This window comes from Balaenoptera acutorostrata, chromosome 7, assembly GCF_949987535.1.
Source record: "Balaenoptera acutorostrata chromosome 7, mBalAcu1.1, whole genome shotgun sequence".
Taxonomy (NCBI): Eukaryota; Metazoa; Chordata; class Mammalia; order Artiodactyla; family Balaenopteridae; genus Balaenoptera; species Balaenoptera acutorostrata.
Window position 1 is genome coordinate 76,164,313 of NC_080070.1, and position 23,154 is coordinate 76,187,466.

A 23,154-nucleotide genomic window follows, 5' to 3' on the forward strand; every position below is an offset into this window, starting at 1 on the left:
CGGTGTCTTGTCTGTGTCATGCCCTTCTGCAAGCTAGAAAAAGGAACTTCTCTGGCAATTTAGAAAAAGCCATCTTCCTCCAGGCTGATCTGGGGCATCAGAGCAGTGACTAGATCCAACCTCCAGTTGTCACCTGGGCAGGGGGTCCATATTCACTGCACAAACTATGCAACTGATCAGGGGGGCCTCGTTATGCATCCCTGCTTATTCCTTCTCTAGGACAGACCTGACTCCCATCAGCTCTGGAGTGAGGTCAAAAGTGATGCAGAGATAGGGTGACCAACTCATCTGCTTTGCTCAGGACTTCCCAGGTTTTAGCCCAGGAAATACCCCAGTCCTGGGCAAACAGGGATGTTTAGTTATCCTGTGCAGAGCCGTGCATGGTGATGAGCAACGTTACAGATTGAGGAGAGCCAGAGAGGACTGCACCTTCTGAGAAACAGGGACTGGATATGCTTAGCAGAAGCAGGAAAGGAAATGGCTTCCTTGCAACTGTGTGGTGGGATCAGCTGTTCATTTGTGAGGGATATGGGTGAGTTTGGGCTCTTAGGAAGAGCTGAGAGCTTCTTAACAAATATTATGGGGGTGGGGAAAGTGGGGAGTCAATAAGATGATGAGGAAATGTGAGTGACTTTTTCACATGGTAAATATGAATAATGATAGTATGAGTAAGAATAATTATTTTTTGCCAAGGAACTAAGATTAAGTCAATGATGTAACTAGGTTAAAGCACGGAAGCAACTGGGAATTATGTTCAGTGAATAGAGTACCTAAGGAAGAGAAAACAAATGAGCTACTACCTGATTCCTGGGATTTCAACCAAATTATAATAAATGAACAATGTGATTCTCTTTAAAAATGGGTTTTGTGGGCAAAGGAGGTAAGAAATGAGCTGACAAAGGAGGGCTATGAAACAAAAGAAAGTACTGTAGTATGGACGTGGCCTAAACCTCAGCCCTCGCTTCGATGGGTGATGCCTCAGTAACTGTGAGTTAAAAAGCAACGTCTTTGGTTGTCTGCACATTTCAGAACTTGAAATGCACTCAGCAGCTGACTTGAGTATATTTAGCTATGATTCATTCCTCTGGCCATTAGGTAGAAGGAACCATTAATATATGTGGAATATAAATTCTGCCTTTTTTTGTTCCTAATCAGGTCAAGTTTTCTATAAACGAAGCCACAACTTTGGCAGATTTGTTAGCCTTGCGGTTACACCAAGTGGAAGAGGATGTCCGAAGCATCGTGGACAAAGCAGTGAAAGAGCTGGGGACTGAGAAGGTGTTGTCCTCGGGCTGTTTCTTTTTACCCTGAGCTAATTCTGTGCGCTGGCACGTAAGCAGACTCAGGGAGAAGTCCTCCTGCCATAGTTGTGTGGAGACCTGTTTCCCTGGGCAGGAAACAGCTTCCTTCTAGGCCACAGTAAATGTGTAAAACGAGAGAGTTGACCCAGTTGATGATGACGATTATAGCAGAAAACACTTATATATTGTTTACTTGGTAGCAAGCACTGCTCTCGGTGCTTTATATTAATTCATTTAATCCTCTGAGGATTATCCCTATTGTACAGATGAGGAAACTGAGGTATAGAGAAGTAATTAACTTACCCAGGTTCAACAAGGGACCTGGGATCACATTCTGGCACTCAGAGCACTACCCAGAAAGTAAAATAATATCTATCAGACCTTTAAGATAACCTTTTAAGTCCCTTCCTGCTCTGGCATTGTGTTTCAGTGAAGGATATAAAACTCAGATCCAGTAAAAAAAAAAAAATTTGATATTGGTGTGACACTTGTTCCTTTTCTGTGGTTGAATTCATTCTCTAAACCTCATCACTGTGAATTATTTGGAGGAAAAAAATTGAGGCCAGTGATATTTGATGTCCCTCTGTTGTTTTTTTTTAAATTGTAAAAACAATTTTTAAAATTCCAGATGATAGCCTAAGTATCAGTCCTAAATTAAACTTTTGTGCACATAACTAAATACTGTTTACATTTAGGTTGTTACTGAAATCAGCCAGACCTGGGCAACCATGGAGTTCTCTTACGAAGTTCACTCTCGGACAGGCATTCTATTACTGAAGTTTGATGAACAATTGTTTGAAACTCTAGAGCACAACCAAGTAAGATGGATATTTTTATTACAGATTTTTTCCTTTTAAATTACAATTTTAGATTTTTCCCAAGTTCCAATACTCAGTATTTCTTTCTTCATTCACTGGGCATCTGCTTGTACCAGCCTCCAGGCATAGTACCATTTGGGCTCAAAAAGTATGAACACTTGTTCTCAAGGAACTTGCACTTGAGTAGGGAGACAGAGACAAGGTTCCAAAGGATCTTGTAAGGTGGTGGTACTTGTGCTGAACCTTGAAGGATGGGCTGGTATTCAACAAAAAATGGCGATCAGAAAAGGGTGTTATAGGCAAAGGGGACAATGTTAGTGCCATCTTGGAATGCCAGAAAGTACCTGCCATTCAGAGGTAATTTAAAGAGTTTAGTTTCCTTAGAATATAGACTTTCTTGATAGGAGTAATTTTTAAAAAATAAGGCTAGAGGGACAGTCCAGAGTACAGCCTATGTGGTCTTGAATTCTAAGGTTATGAGTTAACATCTCTTTGGACATGAGAGATAAGAAAGATGAAAGAGACAAACTATTCAGAGGAAATAATAACAGTGGTGTTATTATTATTAGACAGGGGGCACTTAGGAAAGAACCTGGTCTGAAGAGATGACGTTCTATTATTTGTGGTGTATTTAAAGTGAGGGGCATTGATGTAAAGGTGGAAAGTCTGACCCAGAGCTCGGTGCAGAGGTTCAGTCTAGAAGTACAGTTTGGGAGGTCATTTTTGGTGTCTTGAGAATTGATGAGCTAGCTAATGAGAGGTAAAGAAGATAATCCAGCTGAGAATAGAGCTTTGGGAAAGGCTGCATGTGGTGAACAAGAGGAGGAGACATAAAGGAGGCAGAGAGAGAGAGAGTGGGCAGAGAAATCATAGAAAAAGAAGTCTGTAGTATCATCAGAAACAGGATAAGTTTCTCCTCCAAAGAAGAGTCAACTGTCATGGAAACAACCTAAGCGTCCATTGACAAATGAATGGATAAAGAAAATGTGGTGTATATACAATGGAATATCATCATTCTGCCATAAAAAGAAGGAAATCCTGCCATTTGTGATGACATGGGTGGATTTTGAGAGTATTATGCCAAGTGAGGTAGTTCATTCAGAGGAAGCAAATACTGAATGTTCTTGCTTATATGGGGAATCTAAAAAAGCTGACCTCATACAAACAGAGTAGAATGGCGGTTACCAGTTTCTGGGGCTTTGCGGAAGTGTGGAGGTATTGGTCAAAGGGTCCGGACCTCTGGGTATAAGATGAATAAGTTCTGGGCATCTAATGTACAGCATGGTGACTGCAGTTAACAATAGTATATTATATGCTTGAAAGTTGTTAAGAGAGTAGATCTTAAATGTTACCAACACACACACGCACACACACACACACACGGCAATTACATGGGTTGTGGAGGTATAAACTTACTGTGGTAACCATTTCACAATATATAGGTGTATCAAATCATCACATTGTACACTTTACACTTACACAATGCTATATGTCAATAATATTTCAATAAAGCTGGCGGGGGGGAAGAATAGTCAAATGTATTAAACACTTAGAGATGAAGGAGGATGAAAAGGAGCTGTTCTCAGTGACTTCCTGAAATTTCAGTGTCAGAGAATGATGGGAAGTGCTCACTGAACTGCATGACATTAAAGCAAGGCTTGGTGTTAGGAAGGCTGCAAAGTTTGGTAGTAAACTCAAAGGGGAGGAAAACAGGAGCTTGAGGGCTTAGCAAACTGGAAGGGAGTTTGTTTTGTATTTTCAATATTGAAAAAAAAGACCCATAACCTTAGAATGACTAATAGGCAGAGACCCCAAGAAGAGTGAGAGAGGATGAAAGAATAGAGTTTAATTCCTAAAGCTGCACCCTGGTGCACAATATTTTTTCCTGCCTTCAAAGAGACACGTGGCCTTCTAGAAGACACATTACATTAGTTGCTTATATTTGTCTTTTTCCTTTTGGAAGAAACATGTTATTATGTAATATTTAATGCCATTAATTCACTCACTTAGCAAATACTTACTGAATGCCTGTTGCATGTATCGTGTGCTAGGTCCTAGGAATCCAGCAATAAACAGAAGAGGTATGCTTCCTCATGGTGCTTACAGACTACCAATTTAGATGGTATTTGAAATTCTTTGCCTTTCTTTTAGGTTCAGTTACAGACTCTGCTTCAAAGCAAGTATGTGGAATATTTCATTGAGCAAGTCATAAGCTGGCAAAACAAATTAAACACAGCAGATTCGGTCATCTTTGCTTGGATGGAAGTACAGCGCACTTGGTCTCACCTAGAAAGCATCTTTGTTTATTCAGAAGATATTCGAATTCAGCTTGTGAAAGATGCTCAAAGATTCGGTGGAGTAGATGCTGAATTTAAGGTTCGTGGAAGAAAGGCTGTTTTCTATCCTAACAACTTTGTCCAAACAATATAAAAATCTTGCAAAGAAACATGATTTGGGGTACTGTATTTATGAAAAATATATATGTGTATTTGAATTTCAGGAGACAAGGTCAGGAAACTTGTCTGTGAAGGGTCAGATAGTCCATAGTTTAGGCTTTGTGGTTGTATATGGTCTGTGTCACAACTCAGCAGGGCTGCCATTGTCCTGTGAAAGAAAACATAGACACTACATAGACAGATGAGTGCGGCTGTGTACCAGTAAAACTTTATAGACACCGGAAATTGAATTCCATATTATTTTCATGTGTCACAAAGTATTATGCTTCTTTAGATTTTTTTCAACTAGCTAAAAATGTAAAGACCATTCTTAGCTTCGGGCCGTACAAAACCAGGCAACAGGCCACATGTTTCCCAGAGGCCTACGCCAGCAGTAAGGCCTGGCAGACAGATTCATCTTCATGAAGTAAGAGACTGAGGAGGGGAAACCAGTAACAAAGTTATACTATCAGTTACTGGTTTGTTTCATAAGAGCCACAGAGAACACATGGAGATGTACATATAATAATAATAAATGATTTGAGAGGCTTTAAGCAGAGAATAATGGCTTTACTTTTTATATAGAAATGGGGATGAATTATTTTCGTCTTACTAGCTAAAGCAGAACACCAGAGGAATTCTACTTTATTTAACTTTTAAGGAGGAAAGAATGGGTAGATTGTTTCATATTCATCTCATTTTCCAATGTGAATGTATTCTTTAAGATTCTGGTTCTCTGTCTCTCTATTTTTTTGTGCGTTTGGTTTAGAAGAGAGAAATTCTGCCTGGACCCAGAGTGGTGGTACTGCCTTTCGAATTTATATTGATAAAAACGATGTGATTACACTTTGTTTTTGATGTTCATCTAAAAGTTTAAAAGCAGAACAGACATGGTGTTAGAAATGTCATTTATCTTGCTTTCTCGTAGTTTGATTGTTCTTCACTTTTTAATTCCCTAAATGGATGAAAAATTTAGATAAGTAATTTCTAATATCAATGGCTCCATGTTTTACTTTCACTCAGGAGTTAATGTTCAGGACAGCTAAAATGAAAAATGTTTTAGAAGCAACATGCAGACCTAACCTCTATGAAGAACTTAAAGATTTACAGTACAGGTAAGAATAAAACTACAAAGTGATCAATTTGTTATACTTCTGAGATTGCTTTTGAATATCTAATAGTATTTAACACCAAGTTATTGTAGGTACAACCTCTACTAAATTATTTTATAATTTTGCTTATAGTTTTCCGGTTGCCTTATACATATTAGGTGGTACATATATTTTGTGAGTTAATGTAAATAGATCCAAATATATTTCTGTTTTCCAAAAAGGAATATCATTATAGTAAAATTAGAATATCCTGTTATCAAGAGAATCAGCATGATTGTTTAATCAATTCTTTTATCAAAGTATCCTGCAAATATTTATTAAGCATCTACTGTATGCTAGGAACTGGGATTGCACTCATTTTAAGTCCTTTATTTTGTATATAGTTTAATTATACTAGAAATTATCCTTAGACAGCATGTTAGTATTTTTGAAATCCTTGTCCTAAAGGGCATTTGTAATTTTCATATAAAATTATACAACAGCTAGTGGTCATAAGAGTATTCTGGCTTTTGATTAAAAATGGGCAGATCAGCCACTAAAAGAAGAGCTTTGTGCGGAATTGTGATCACTTTTTATTGCAAGGCAGAGGAGCCCTCTAGATAAAAATATATATCACATACAATTATTTCATAATCTGGAAGTTTTTTAGAGATAAAGTTGGCCATAATTTTAAAAGTGTGGATTTCTGCAGAAGTTAATTATTTCTTAGTCAGTGATCTTTGAGGGTTTTGGGGGCTCTGCCGCTGGGTCATCTCTGCTCTGCTAAGAAAAATATGTGGAAATGATTCTGGATCTTATGACTCTTCTGAAAACCAGAGAGAGTTGAAGCTCCTTGTGTTTTGTAGACATTCAGTGGGAAAAGGAAGACCTTAAACCAATTACGTGTTAAGGAAAGCATTTTGTGCTCAGGGCGAGTGATGCCAAATCTGGTCTTCTCTCCTGCTGATGAGAAATGTCATTAAAAGAAGGGTAAAAATGAACTTATCTACAAAGCAGAAACAGAAGTAGTTACAGATGTAGAAAACAAACTTATGGTTACCAGGGGGTAAGGGGGGGTGGGAAAAACTGGGAGACTGGGATTGATATATACATACTACTATATATAAAATAGATAACTAATAAGGATATACTGTACAGCACAGGGAGCTCTACTCAGTACTCTGTAATGGCCTATATGGGAAAAGAATCTAAAAAAGAGTGGATATATGTATATGTATAACTGATTCTGTTTTCACTGTACACCTGAAACTAACAACATTGTAAATCAACTATACTCCAATAAAAAAATTTTTTTTAAATGTCCACGCTTCCCTCCAAGTAAAAGACAAGTGACAAGTAACATCACCTTAAGTCTGATCTATATTTAGTCTCAACTAATGATGGGCGTGTGTGTGTTTCTCCTCCCACTTGGCATGACTTGTACGTGAGTCACGAACAAGACGATGATGTCAAAGAGAAGGAGGTAGGCTCCGTGTTGAACGGTGAGCTTCTTGTGGTGAATGGACAGATGAGAGGCTCTGGGTTTTGGTGACGTTTTAATAAATGAATGGGCAAGATATGCTTACAATGATGTTTCATTCCTGCAGGCTTTCTCTTTGTGAAAAAGCTCTTGCTGAGTACCTGGAAACCAAGCGTGTGGCTTTTCCGCGCTTCTATTTCATCTCTTCCGCAGACTTACTTGACATTCTCTCAAAGGGAGCTCAGCCTATGGAGGTAAATATTTGTTTTTGAGAGTCTCGCATTATCCTATGTTAGCTAAGGAATGTCACAGTTTCTTTATCATTGTCAAATGCCACCTACCATGTCACATGTGCCAGGAGCCAGAAAATATGCAGTAAGAATTCTTAATGCAGCAACAGAGGGATGTTAGAAGCAGTGCTCAAGGAACTAGGAAAGGTAACTGCCTGATGCTCAACACAAGGAAGGGACAGCAAATGTACAAGGCTTAGGGCCCTGCAAGAAGTTAATGGAAGAAACGCTGGCTACAAACCCCCAGAATTCTGGGACAAGGGCTGGAGCTCCATTGCCTGGTTTGCAGCTTTCCTGGGGGAGACTGGGTCACTGGGAACGAGATCATGGCTGGTACCTTCTTACAACAACCTTGACTCCAGAGTAATCTTCATAGTTGAAGCTGGACTAGACTTCAGTGCTGTCAGAGGTGTATTGGTATATTTTCATCCTCTACCTAACCCTCTAATTTTCTCCTATCCATTCAAAAATAACGTAGCACCCATGACAATATGTAAAGCAAATAAAAGCAGCTATTATCTTTTGTAATCTGAGAGCACAGATCAGAGACCAAACTTCGTGCAAATCCCGAAGCTCTCCTTCCTCTAAACATTTAGCGAATGTTGCCTTTCATTATATCTGTTCGGTTGTTCACATCCATTTAGATCTTAGAATTGTTACAACTGACATAGGCAGTTACTCCTAGACTTGACGATATATCACAGATTATTTTGAAGCCAAAGGTTGTGCTTTATCATTGTGGATTTGTCTCCATGTTCCTGCTCTAGATATTTTTCTGCCCTTTTCTTTGGAATATGTGTCACCTAACACTACGGATTCCTGAATTCTACTGTTCTCTTGGACACAGTATTTATCTTGATTATTTCTCTCTCATTCATCATTTCTCTTTGGACCTAAATTCAGATGGATGGCTGTTCTTGCTGTCGGCAATACAAGTACAATCTTGCTATTAAGAGCAAAGTTGTTAGTCAGCTTTGGCAACATTTTCAGCATTACCACTCAGGTATCATATTGTATATTTATGCTAACTCCCAGATGGCTTTGTAAATAAAATCCATCCAATTAGATTGACTTGGAACCCAGTAACTCCATCTCTCACTTATGTCAATGACATGTAAATTGGATGTTTTGGGGTTTTTAATTTTTTTTAAACTAGTTTAAACATGGCAGTTACTACCACACTTAAGCTTCAGTAATCTCCTGAGAACTTCCTCGTGACCAGCAGCTGGACCCTCTGCCCAGGGTGATCATATGAGATAGAGGATGTCATATTCTATTCCAGGTACATGTTCCTAAACATTTGCAAATCTGAAATACTTAGAATGCTGTATTTTCACTATGTAAATTAGAGAGACGCATAAATCTGTAAGTAGGAACATGGTTTTTCTTTTATATTGTTTAAACATAATAAACACGTATGTGACTGTTTTATTGAACAGTATTAATTATCCAGAATATAGACATGAAACAGTTTTATCTTTGTACAATTATTAAGCTCAAATGTGCCCTGCTGAATCTCTTTACACGGAGTAACAGGTCCCTTTATAACATCTTGGATAGGTACTGTAATGCTCCGGTCCCTTTTTATTATTAAAAATTAAAGTAACCCAAAGCAACTCAACAAGATCTAGTTTAAAATTCCAACCTCACCTCTGTGTCAAGACCAGGCTTTTACATAATGAACTTGGAGTTGGGATCTTTTATTTCTCTTCCCTATCAGTTTACCTTGGGGAGGAAGGAAGGGTGTCATCTGTCAGTCATTGCCCGATCTTAATGTATATTCCTGCTTCTCTGTTTGGCGATGGCTGTTGACCTTGACCCTTGACAGCCAGTACCCACATGCTGGGTCTCTTGTGGAACAGGAGCAAGTCCTCAGGGGGCAGTGGGAACCCCCCCCAGGGGGTATATACTGCAGAGACAAGTCCATCTCAGCACTTCCAGTTCTTGCCCTTGGCAGTGTAATCCATCATTCGTTATGTCTTCTTCCTCCTTTTCCACCTAGACAGATGTCCGAAGTAGGGACACATCGCAGATTCACTGGCTGCGGGCATCCATAGTTTCTGTGAGTGTTTCTCCAACCCCTCTCACTGGACAACTTAAAGGGCGGAGATGGGGGAAACAGCCCTTCACCTTGAAGCCCCAGGAGGAGTGAGGTAAAGCCAGAGAATCGTCCTTTGGGCTGCTGAATCACAGGTGTGAGGATGTCCACCTGTCCCCCCTCCTCCCTGCTGTACTTTCCCAGAAGGGGTGTATGGAGGCAGATGATGGTAGGGCATTGAGATGTGTCTTGTCAAGCCCTGGAGGGACCAATCTGTCCTAAGCCCTGTCTGCTGTCTTCAGAGCATGTACTTGCCTGATGTCTCTTTGTCCTTAATTGAAGTCCTAGGCTGGTGCTAGAGGAACAGATGACTCAACATACACTTGTCACCCATTCTCTTTATGTCCTTTCAAATCATCAAAAAGTGCTTCATGCCTTAGACAACGTGTTGGCTCACAGGGATACGCATCCCTTATGCTAACATTTTTTTTTTTCATTATCCTTCCTAAATTACAGGATGAGGTTTTGCTTTTATATATATATATATATAAAACTTAAAAGGTGTACCTTAAAATCATTCTTTTTATTTTCACAGCATCACTTCAATATTTCAGGGTGTTATTGTTAATATCAGTGCGACTTATTGTGGAAGTCTTCCTGTCTACCTAATTCATAGTGGGTTTTTTTGGGGTTTTTTTGTTTTTTTTCCACACACACACACTGTATTTTATTTTTACAAGAGATAAATAAACTGACACCAAGCATTGTACATGGATGACCACAACAAAAGCAACAATGATTGCAATTACCAAACACGAAACACACTCATACTATGTCATAATATTGACATTCAGTCCAGTAATCCTCCACTGTAACAGCTCCTTTACTTTGCAGTGAAAACTGATTTGTATATTTTTTGCCTCTGAGTCCTTGTGGGATTTTTTTTTTTTTTTATTGAAACAGAAAGTCATGAAAGTTATAATCATCCTCATCAGTTCACTCAGTCCCATGTAATTAATTTTTTTTTCATCTTTAATGAAAAGTTCTAAACCCCTGAATCTCAGGTACATTTCTCAGTACTAGTACTAGTAACACTCTTTAATGAATGACTAGGTAATGTAAGACATTAAAAAGATTTTAAATTTTAATGTAGCTGAATATTGAAGTCACCACATAGAGAATGTCCAAAATAGTTCATAGCCATGCTGATGAATACTAACAGCAGTGCTGTCTGTGTCATATCAACAAAAGGAGGTGGGGTATTTCTGCTTACCAGCTGAAGGGGTCTGGCTCTGCGGCTCCAGGGTAAATGCGGTACACAGTTCTCCTGACCTGCCAGCTTTGAAATGATTCGATTTTTGAAACATTTTGAAAGTTGAGATACATTATTTTGAATTGTGCTCAAAATGCGATTTCATTGAGATCCTTTTGTTACACGAATTAAACGTTGAACAATTCGATTTCACCTCAAATGCTATCACCCTTTTAGGAAAGGTTTGTTATTAGCGAAAGTGTTTAGCTGCCTCTGAGGGGCAAATACCACCTGGGAGCAGCTTGTTGGGGTGAAGGATTGAAAAGGAGCTGAGGGTGAGTTGAGTCATCTAGAGCCACAGTCAGCTTCTTTCCCGGCAGTGGTTCTGCAAAGTCGAGGTGTGATCTCAACTCTTGGTCACTTACTGTGGAATAGTTAATGCTTTTAGCAGTTATGCCAAAGGGCCTAGCCTTGCTACACTCTTTCTTTCATCATCAGAATCAGTTTCAGGCCACCAGACACAGCTTTTCCGTCTCTGCCTTTTGTGCTAACATCCTGAATGTGTGCCCTGCTGTGACGGAGATAACATGGCAACTGCAGCCTGTGGGATAACAATGCAATTGCCCCAGAAAAGATGACCCTTTGTGGGCAGATGAGTCATGCTGACATCTTGTGAATGACTTGAATTCCTCAGGCCCCCCTCCTCCACCCGCCACACTCAATTTAAGAGTGTTGGTGCAAGTGAGGGTTTCTGCAGTTGATTGTGGAATTTGATCTGCCTGAATACATGAGCCAGGGAAGTCTGATATTACTGCATCCTGTGTTCTATAAGCAGAAATGCCTAATTTAAGATACTTGAGTTGGAATGTCAGAGTGATGAAATCAGTGTGTCTAGAATGCCTTCAGTGGTTTTCAGCTGTTGGTAAGTTTGGTTAAGGTCAAGTTTTAATGATTTTTCTCCTCCTAGAGTTCACCCTGACCTCCCAGTGGCATAGATTTTCTAAGGGACTGAGGATGTGGCTGTGCTGTGTGACTTCCATGGTCAAAAACCTCTAGTGGTTGCTTACGGAAATACAAACTTAGAGGTATATTTGCAGGATTAATGGTCATGGCGCAGTAGTTATGAAGTTGCACATGATTCAATATTAACATTCTGTGCTTTCTCCCCCACCTTAGAAAAACATCCTTTTGTATTTTTCAATGAAACGAACGTAGTGGTTAAAGTCAGCCCTAGCAACATCAGTTGGCCCCATTGTGCCCTTCCAGGTTGTGATATGGTGCCTTGAAATAGCTGGCAACCTGGTATTTTTAGCCACTGGTTCCTTATGACTTGAAAGATCTTTTTGTCCTAGAAGAGTTGGCACATTTTCTCTTCCTTCTTCTCCTATGTGATGATGAGTGAAAGCTTCCCCATGATAGAGGTATACTAAAGAATGACACACTTTCCATGGGATCAGCTGCGTCTGTGTTGTGTGACGGAGGTAGCCATGGGCTGCATGTGTGGCTATTGGGCACTTGAAATGTGTCAACTGAGGGCTGAATTTTTAACTACAATATGTTAGAAAAACTGATCTTTGATTCAGTTATTGGAAAACAAGTTTGAAACAACTTGAATGTGACTCTACTTTCGCAACTGTGTATTTTGGGAGACATAAAGACAGATCAAGTATTTCTGATGAAAAATCCAAATTGATATAAGCTGTAAATGTAAAATATGCACCTGGTTTCAAAGACTTAAAGATAAGAAGGTAAAATATCTCATTAGTGATTTTTCTATTAATCACATATTGAAGTGACAATACTTTGGATACATTAGGTCAAATAAAATACATCAGAATTAATTTCACCTGTTTCTTTTTACTTGTTTTAATGTGGCTACTAGAAAGCCACTGCTGTGGCAGTTGAGGCCACAATTTCGAAAATGACAAGATCAGGAATATATATGCTCAGAAATGTTTAATGTTTGCATCAAAAATATCCTTCAGTGGCATTGGACCAAATCTACATAAGAAGAAATCTGCCAACTTGTCTTTTGAGAAATCCCCCAAATTGCAGTATGAGACAGCTGGCACTCAACTGATACCCTTAATAGACTGTCGATATTGGCACTTGGACAGGTGCTTGTGAGAAATGGGCTTAGTATTAGGTAATAAAAAGAACTTCTGGATCTTCAAGGGGGCAAATATCTAAGACCCCGCATCCCCACAAGCTCAGTGTGTTGCTGGATAGTGCTTCCATTTGGTTATCTCCATGGTAGAATGAAGGTGCCTCACCATCTGCATCTCAGGAATCAGGATGAAGCAGCTCAACACTCACTCATAGTGTGTCACAGCCTTCTTGACATGGATTAGTCCTCCTTAGACAGTCAAGAGGGGGAATTCCCTGGCAGTCCAGTGGTTAGGACTCCGTGCTTCCACGGCAGCGGGCACGGGTTCGAGGGGGAATCCTGCAAGCTGCGTGGCACAACCTAAAATAAATAAATAAACCAGTACCTCTTAGACAATCAAGAGGAAAAAGGCTCAAGATGCAAGTGGTTAGTTGGCTGCATGCAAGAGTGAATGACATTTAGTTGAAATAAAATCAGTCAAAAATCCCTACTTTTTTATAGGGAGTAGAAGGTTGGAGGGCCCGTAGGTACCTACAGTGGAGGGAGGGGGTTGCCCTTGAGTTTAGGTTGGCACTGAGGATGAAATGGGGAAGAGGCAGGAAAAGGAAACATACAGAAGATGGTCATGGTTTTGAACACCTTGCCATGGTCTCTACTTATGTTCAGCTGAGCAGCAAGGAATAGAAGCTGCTCATCTAAGTGTAGTTTATTGTAGAAATTGACAGTGAGAACAGCTCCACTTGTTATAACCTAGGAATATGTCATATTTCAAATGGATGCCTTTGTGTAAAGGCAGCCTTATATCCAAAGGACTTAGGCATTTAGGTGTGTGACAAGGAAATAGACAATCTAACTTTTAAATAAATGTCATAAATTATATATCCAGTAGAGATTATCCTTGCAAAATGGTTAATATATGGTTGACCATAAGTTGTATAGCAATATATGTAAATTTTTTTTTTCATTTTGCCAATATGTTGCCACTGCTTAGAATTCTGTTGGAGCTCCTTTATTGGAATTCCCTCTACAGCCAATTTATGAGTTACACAATAAAATCAGGGTTATTACAATGTAGGATGAAAATACCACTTTAATGTTTCTAAATCAGTCTTACAAATTTGGGGTGCTGCGGCCAAGGAGTTTTAGGCCTTGCTGTGGAATCTGAAACTCCTAACCTTTGTTTGATGTCACTTGATAAAGCTTGTTCAGCTCCATCTTAAATTCAATGGGCGGGGCTTCTGGCTATAACTCATTAGCTTTTTTTTTTTTTAAATTTATTTATTTTTGGCTGTGTTGGGTCTTCGTTTCTGTGCATGGGCTTCCTCTAGTTGTGGCGAGCGGGGGCCACTCTTCATCGCAGCGCGCAGGCCTCTCACTATCGCAGCCTCTCTTGTTGCGGAGCGCAGGCTCAGTAGTTGTGGCTCACGGGCCCAGTTGCTCCGCGGCATGTGGGATCTTCCCAGACCAGGGCTCGAACCCGCGTCTCCTGCATTGGCAGGCGGATTCTCAATCACTGCACCACCAGGGAAACCCACTCATTAGCTTTTAATAGAGTACTAGTCCTTCTGGGACCAACTAGAAAAGCTGGATAAAATAGTTAAGTAGATCTGTTTAAACACATGGAGGAGTGCTTAAAGAGCATCAAAGTCAAAATTTCAGGGGTGTATAGCTCAGGGGTAGAGCATTTGACTGCAGAGTCAAGATTTAAGGGGCCGAGATCTGAGAAGAAGGAAACCATGGAGAGATTTGCCGGACGTATGCTACTGCTGTTCCCCCTATGACGTTTGACAGTAAGATGTGGGCAAGAGTCTGAAAAAGTGACCGGAGCTTTCATCAGTATCATGGAGCAGGAAAGAAGGAGAAAAACAAAATGAAAAATAAAAACTGGAGTCAGGCTTCACCAAGGAAGATATTATCCAGAGAATCAAAAGGCAATAGTGATTCATGATGGAATAGGAACAAAAGAAATGAGCTATGTGATGGTTCCAGTTTGCTTCCTTGAGAGAGTTTCCAGGCATGGCACAGGGTGGGGCAACCAGGCAGAGTCTGGTGGACTTTCTGAGTTGAGGGGTCAGAGCTCAGAGTTTAAGGAGACCAAAATGGTAAGAGTTTGCAGAACAGAGTGCCACAGAGGGGAGAGCTGTAGAGAGAGAACCTGAGACCCATGGAGGGGCCTCCTAGAGTCATCAGCCCCGGGAATAATTAGCCCTAGATTAGATCCTACTCTAGTTCTGCCAAACAAATCTTAAAAGCATGATACCAAAGCATAAAACTATTTCCAAGTGATTTAACTGTACTCCAGAACAAAGCTCAAGAAGATAGGAATACAGTAAACGTAATATTCAGTACCAAGCAGGGTGAAGGTCACAGTGATTGACGTCTTATTAACGATTACTGGGTATGTGAAGAGGCAGGAGTATTTGACCCATCCTGAGGAGACAATGAATCAAAAAAACTGACACAGATGTTGAAATTAACAGACAAGGACATTAAAAGTTGTTTTAGCTATATTCTGTATGTTCAAAATGTTAAGATAGGGAAAAAATAACAAAGTTTCATATGTGTAATTGTAATACCCAAGTGGGGGCCAGGAAGAGAGGCACAAAAAATATTTGCAGAAGAGCAGCCAAAAGATTTCCAAATTGATGAAAAGTAGAAATCCATAGATTCAAGAAGCTCAGTGAACCCAAAAACAAGAAACATGAAGAAAGCTACACCAATTTGCTCAAATTGGCCAAAACCAATGACAAAGAAATCTAGAAATCATCCATAAAATGATGTTATATACAAGGAAGCAAACACGAGGATGATGAAAGGCTTCACAGTAGAATTGAGCGGACAGAGGAGCCAACAACTTTAAAGTAGTGAAAGAAAAAAAAAATCAACCTAGAATTCTTTACCCAGTGAAAATATTTTTTTAAATGAAGGCAAAATAAGGAAGTTTTCAGACATTCAAAAGCTGTAAGATTTCATCACCAACACACTGATAATAAAAGAAATGTTAAAGGAAATGCTTTAGGCAGAAGGAAGATAATACCAGATGGAAATCTGGATCTACACACAAAAAAATGATCATCGAAATGGTAACCGTATGGAGCTAGACATAATAGGCACATTAGCCATCCATCAGAAGGTAGAATAGTAGGAAAGAACAGAGACCTTGAAATCATGTAGACATGAGTTTAAATCCTGGCTCTGTTGATTATTGACTATGTTACTGCTTTACCTTTCTGAACCTCAGTTTCCTTATATACCAAATGGGGAAAGCAGTAGGTACTATATCTTTGATTTCTGAGCAAGCAGTAAAGCAAACATGTAAAGAACTAAGAAAAATGCTTAACATAGAATATAAAAATGGCCACAAATTCTTCCCCTCCCTTCATCCATGCCATTTCAATGTGAAGCTGCAATTTGCATCAAGGGGTAGAGCTTATTTCTCCATTTGGCTTCCTGTGTGACTTGTTTTGGCCAGTGTATCATTAGCAAGAGGCTTGAAAAGTATTTATACACTGCGGCTTGCCCTCTTGCTGCTCTTTGGAAACCTATGACTACCTCCTCATGAATAAGCCAAGGCTAGCCTGCTGGATGAGGAGAAGCACATACCCATACCCAAGCCACCAGCTGGACAACCATCACACACATGGGAGAAGCCATCGATCACCAGCAGACTGCAGAGGTATGAGGGTGCCCAGCTGGGACCAGCTGAGAGAACCCAAAAGTCCTGACACAGAATTGTGAACTCTGAAATTGTTGCTTTTTTAAGCCACTAAATTTTGAGGTGGTTTGTTACACTGCAAAAACTAGTTGATGCACGTTATATATTCACATAGACATGTCTAAGTACAGAATGTACAATCATTAATATCAAGGACTTTATGTGCTACTGATGTAATATAAAAGATTTTACCTGAAATTCAGAAAAAAACCCAAAATGATAAATATCAAGTACTAATCCATGGAGCTAGTTTTCTTTATTTTCTTTCTTTTTATTTTTGTTTTGTTTGTCTTCTTCCTGAAGATACCTTCATTTAGCTATGCATTGTTTTGACATTCATGAGTGTGAGAGAACTGGTGAAAATATCATGAGTTGGTGTGTTTCTGAATCTTCGCTAGGCTGAAATACTCTGCCTAGTAATGTGTTCATTTCCCCCTCTTTTTTCTATTTGTACAGGTATTTTTTCAAACTCTGACATGATTTTTCATTAGAAAAACACATATATTCACATGATGAGCTATCAAGATCAAACCTACCAAAAGCCTAAGATTAAAAAGACTCACAGTACTAAATAATAGTAAGGATGTGGAGCAATGGGAATGTTCCTATCTAGCCAGTGTGATTGTAGATTGGTACAACCACTCAGGAAACCTGTTTGACAATATCTTCTAAATTTGAATATAATAATACATTATTGTCCAGCAGTTCCTCTTCTTAGTGTATACTCAGCAGAAATATATACATAGGTGAACCAAAATATGTGACAAGAATTTTCATAGCTACATTATCCATAACACCCCCAAACTGGAAATAATCCAAATGTCCCTGAACAGTTGAATGCGTAAATATATCGTGTAATATTCATATAACAGAGTACCACATAACAATGAAGAAGAAAACTAGTGCTATACATAATAACATGAATAAACCTCACTAACATGATGTTGAATGATAGAAGGCAGACACAAGAATACATATTGTATGAATCCCCTTATGTAAAAAAAATTTAAAAAAAATTTATTAAAGTATAGTTGATTTATAATGTGTTAGTTTCAGCTGTACAGCGAAGTGATTCAGTTATACATATATTCATTCTTTTTCAGGTTTTTTCCCATATAGATTATTACAGAATATTGAGTAGAGTTCCCTGTGCTATACAGTGGGTCCTTTTTGGTTACCTATTTTATATATAGTAGTGTCCATATGTTACTCCCAAGTTCCTGATTTATTCCTCCCCCACCATTTTTCCCCTTTGGTAACCATAGGCATGATTTCAATACCTGTGAGTCTGTTTCTGTTTTGTAAATAAGTTCGTTTGTATCATTTTTTAAAAATTAGATTCCACTTACAGATGTAGAAAACAATTTTATGGTTACCAAGGAGGAAAGGGGAGGAGGGATAAATTGTGAGATTGGGATTGACATATACATACTACTATATATAAAACAGATAACTAATAAGAACCTACTGTATAGCACAGGGAACTCTACTCAATACTCTGTAATGAGCTACATGGAAAAGGTGTCTAAAAAAGAGTGGACATATGTATATGTATAACTGATTCACAGTGCTGTACAGCAGAAAGTAACACAACATTGTAAACCAACTATACTTCAATAAAAATTTTTTAAAAAGAAAAAATTTAGATTCCACATATGAGTGATATCATATGATATTTGTCTTTCTCTGATTTACTTCAGTTAGTATGATAATCTCTAGGTCCATCTGTGTTGCTGCAAATGACATTATTTTGGTTCTTTTTATATGGCTGAGTACTATTCCATTGTACATCTGTACCACATATTCTTTATCCATTCCTCTGTCGATGGACATTTAGGTTGCTTCCATGTCTTGGCTGTTGTAAATAGAGCTGCAATGAACAATGGAGTGCATGTATTTTTCGAATTATGGTTTTCTCCAGGTATATGCCCAGGAGTGGGATTGCTGGATCATATGATAGTTCTATTTTTAGTTTTTTAAGGTACTGCCATACTGTTCTCCATAGTGGTTGTACCAATTTACATTTCCACCAACAGTGTAGGAGGGTTCCCTTTTCTCCACACCCTCTCCAGCATTTCTTGTTTGTAGACTTTTTGATGATGCCCATTCTAACCGATGTGAGGTGATACCTCACTGTAGTTTTGATTTGCATTTCTCTAATAATGAGTGGCATTGAGCAGTTTTTCATGTGCCTCTTGGCCATCTGTATGTCTTCTTTGGAGAAATGTCTATTTAGGTTGTATGCCCGTTTTTTGATTGGGTTGTTTGTTTTTTTTTTTGACATAGAGCTGCATGAGCTATTTATGTATTTTGGAGATTAACCCCTTGTCGATCACTTTGTTTGCAAATATTTTCTCCCATTCTGTGGGTTGTCCTTTTGTTTTGTTTACGGTTTCCTTTGCTGTGCACAAGTCTTTAAGTTTAATTAGATCCCATTCGTTTATTTTTGTTTTTATTTTCATTACTCTAGGAGGTGGATCCAAAAAGATATTGCTGCAATTTATGTCAGAGAGTGTTTTCCCTACGTTTTCTTCTCAGAGTTGTATAGTGTCCAGCCTTACATTTAGGTCTTTGATCCATTTTGAGTTTATTTTTGTGTGTGGTGTTAGAGAATGTTTTAATGTCATTCTTTTACATGTAGCTGTCCCGTTTTCCCAACACCGCTTATTGAAGAGACTGTCTTTTCTCCATTGTATATTCTTGCCTCCTTTGTCATAGATTAATTGACCATAGGTGCGTGGGTTTATTTCTGTGCTTTCTATCCTGTTCCATTGATCTGTATTTCTGTTTTTGTGCCAGTACCATATTGTCTTGATTACTGTAGCTTTGTAGTATAGTCTGAAGTCAGGGAGCCTGATTCCTCTAGCTCCATTTTTCTTTCTCAGGATTGCTTTGGCTATTCGGGGTCTTTTGTGTTTCCATACAAATTTAAAATTTTTTTCTTCTAGTTCCGTGAAAAATGCCATTGGTCATTTGATAAGGATTGCACTGAATCTGTTGATTGCTTTGGGTAGTATAGTCATTTTCACAATGTTGATTCTTCCAATCCAAGAGCATGGTATATCTTTCCATCTGTTTGTGTCATCTTTGATTTCTTTCATTAGTGTCTTACAGGTTTCGTAGTACAAGTCTTTTGCCTCCTTAGGTAGGTTTATTCATAGGTATTTTATTCTTTTTGATGTGACGGTAAATGGGATTGTTTCCTTAATTTGTCTTTCTGATCTTTCATTGTTAGTGTATAGGAATGCAAGAGATTGCTGTGTATCAATTTTGTTGTTGTTGGGTTTTTTTTGGCCGTGCCACACAGCTTGCAAGATCTCAGTTCCCCAACCAGGGATTGAACCTGCATCCTCGGCAGTGAAAGCACAGAGTCCTAACCGCTGGACCGCTGGGAAATTCCATTGATTTTGTATCCTGCAACTTTATTGAATTCATTGATGAGCTCTAGTAGTTTTCTGGTAGCATCTTTAGGATTTTCTGTGTATAGTATCATGTCATCTTACAGTTTTACTTCTTTTCCAATTTGGATGCCTTTTATTTCTTTTTCTTCTCTGATTTCCCTGGCTAAGACTTCCAAAACTGTGTTGAATAAAAGTGGCAACAGTGGACATCCTTGTCTTGTTCCTGATCTTAGAGGGAATGCTTTCACCTTTTCACCATTGAGAGTGATGTTAGCTGTGGGTTTGTCTTATACGGGCTTTATTAGGTAATGTCCATTTTTGAGAGGAGGGACTAGTGACTGACCTGAGCCATGAGGATTTTTTTTGGGTTCAGGTGTATTCAGTTTCTTAATTGTCTCAGTGGTTACAAGAGTTTTGTTCACTTTGCTAAAATTTATTAAGCTGTACACACGTGATTTTTTTCACTTTTCTCTCTGTTTAAATTTTCATAAGGTTATTTAAAAACTCAAGAGTTTGTATTGTCAGCATATCTATATATATTTACATACACATGCTAAAAATGTTAAGGAAGAAATACAGAATCAGCAATGATAATATAGGTATGTCCAAGTTATATTAATTAGTGAAAAATCAAATTGCAAAATATTATGTATACTATGATTTTATTTTTGGTAAAAGCAAACCAAGTAATACCCGATACCTAGGATTGGCTATAATGGTTTACAAAACTTATAACAAATTTAGTCTTTCTGAATTATATAATTGCATGTTCACTATTGAAAATTTGAAAAATTTAAAAATACTAAAGATCAGAATAACATACTCCTAGATGCTATTTTTGAGTGATTATAGTTTTTCTTTTTATGTCTGTGTTTGTGTAGGTAAGAACATATATACTTAATGAAAACTGAAATATTCTTCTACAATATGATGATTAATGTCGATAAAAGTTTTCATTATATGAAAGTGCTATAACTGATTTAACCAACTTCTAGAAAGTTTTTGCATATTTAGACTTTCAACAATGTTGTATGTCCATTTCCCTATACTGTCACCTATAATGAGTATTATTAAAAATGTAAAGCACAACAATAAACTATTCAACATTGTGACAGACTTAAATTTTTGTACATGTAAATATAAAGGACTCATTTTTCCCTTGTTCTAGGGGATAATATTCACAATAGACAGGACTGCCTACATTTTGGACATTACTTATCTTCTCACAAATACTATCATGAGTATTACCATCATTATGTATAAATGAGTTAATGACTACATATGAATGAATCCTGAGGTGTTCATCATGCCAGGAGTGATATTAGGACTTTGTGTCTATTTTATCTCAGTTAATCAGCAGCAGCATCTTTCATAGATGGGGCAAATATGGAATGAGATATAGGCAAAAAGCAAGGGGTAAGCTTTGTGAATGTATAGTAGCCATACAGGGAAACTGGGACATAGCAATACATGGAAGATATACATAGAAGCATATGTAGAAGCTATATGATTTCGTTTTTCTTCCCTTTCTTTTCTAGGTGAACATAGGGTAGACTGCTGATCTGATTGCTGTATTAGTTTGCATTTTAAATTATAAAATTACCTAGATGAGTAAATATTTTTGACTTTATTTACAGGTAGATAGATGTAAGCTCTTAAAAAGGCAGCTCTCCCTGTGCACAGACCTGAAAAATACGAATTTCAGTTACCAAAGATTGGTTTAACTCTGTTCCCCCAATAACATGGTTCAAATTTCACATACTACGGTGTGTTAACTGTGAGTGATCTCGAGAGGCACAAACTTCTTTGCTGGATCCTCAGTCCACAAAAATCTCCACGTCAGTAACAGATGTACATCTTGACTCGTGACCGGTTACATCACACCTTTCAAAGTCTGTCTGTGGTTGGCTGTCACACATTTGTTGTTTGATTCTGACATAATCAGCAAAGAACGTAGTGTGTTACCACCTTGTCCCCAGTGAAGAACCCACATGACAGTTTACAAAAATAAACCTTCAAAAGAGGGAGTTAGTAATGAAGTTGATAGTATAGCAAAGAAGTGAAAATTGATAACGCTAGACATGAAATTTGAATCGTAGATGTAGCTATGGGAGAGAAAGGTGACTGTGGAAATGACACTACACCATTTGAGAGATTCTAGATATGCAGCCAGAGGATTATAGTGAAAATGAACTCATTGATATAAATGTAAACACTGGTTGTGACAAAAAGGATGAAGATGTCCTAGAGGAAGTGATACCAGAAAAAAAAAACTTGACATTAAAGAAACTCTCAGAAATATCAGGACATGGAGACCTCAAAGGATGAAATGTTGGCAGCCAATCCAGACTTCCAAAGGAATATGGCGACTGCACAAAGCATAGGGAAGGTGCTCACTCAGTATTTTAAGTTACAAGATGAGAAGAAGGGGGCAAGCACTGTTCGAACTACTCTTGATAAGTTTCCTATAAAGGAGTAAAACACTTAATTAAAAATTTTTTTTAGTATTTTAAGTTAGCGTACTAAGTATTAGTTTACACTTTTTATTTCTCTGTACTTCTATAACCAAGAGCGAGAGGGATTTTAATGTTTTAACGAAAATTTTTAACGGCCAAAGCACAATCGTAAGTTTGCCCATTGATTGTGGAGGTTGCATGGTGGTTTTTACGATCTCGCACTACTGTGCGAAGCCGGGGCTGCCTGTCTGTCTACGCACCGGTGGGTGGATGCACCTGATTTACTGTAAACCAGTGGAACAGCATTTCAATTTTTGTTGCTAACCTTTTAGAAACCTACTCGAGATACAACGAAATTATTGAATTTCATGATTTGAAGTGTTCAAATCCATTCTGTTTCTTCAGTGTGGTACAAAGAGGGGGCCTCTGAGGCATTAGTTTTTATGTATTTTTTAAACTGTAAAATAAGTCTTTCCAAAGACCAGACTAGGAAAAAGGAATTTTAATTTTGTGTTAACAGGTACAAAGGGATATCATTAGAAACGGAGCAAATCTGAGGTCAACAACATCCTTGTTAGTTTAAAAAAATGGTCCTGTTCTCTCAGAAGCTCTAAATGGAAGGCAGAATAGGAAAATATCCAACTTCCAACACGCCAGGTGTAAGTCATGGGAGAACATCAAGCCGTGGGGTTTGCGTTTCCTGGTCACACACTGAGTGACTAGAGGACTAGGAGTTCTTTTGAAACGCTTTCCTCACAAAAGCAATGATG

General features: G+C 38.4%; 1 protein-coding gene across 1 annotated transcript in view; it reads left to right on the top strand.

The window, feature by feature from the left end:
* Nucleotides 1–23,154, top strand: part of DNAH11 (dynein axonemal heavy chain 11) — a 326,952-nt gene that overhangs the window by 93,808 nt on the left and 209,990 nt on the right. The window contains exons 24-28 of the mRNA XM_057550027.1: nucleotides 1,156–1,278; nucleotides 1,997–2,119; nucleotides 4,271–4,495; nucleotides 5,578–5,669; nucleotides 7,253–7,379. Of these exons, the coding sequence (XP_057406010.1) occupies nucleotides 1,156–1,278; nucleotides 1,997–2,119; nucleotides 4,271–4,495; nucleotides 5,578–5,669; nucleotides 7,253–7,379 (690 nt within the window). The remainder of the gene's footprint in view (nucleotides 1–1,155; nucleotides 1,279–1,996; nucleotides 2,120–4,270; nucleotides 4,496–5,577; nucleotides 5,670–7,252; nucleotides 7,380–23,154) is intronic.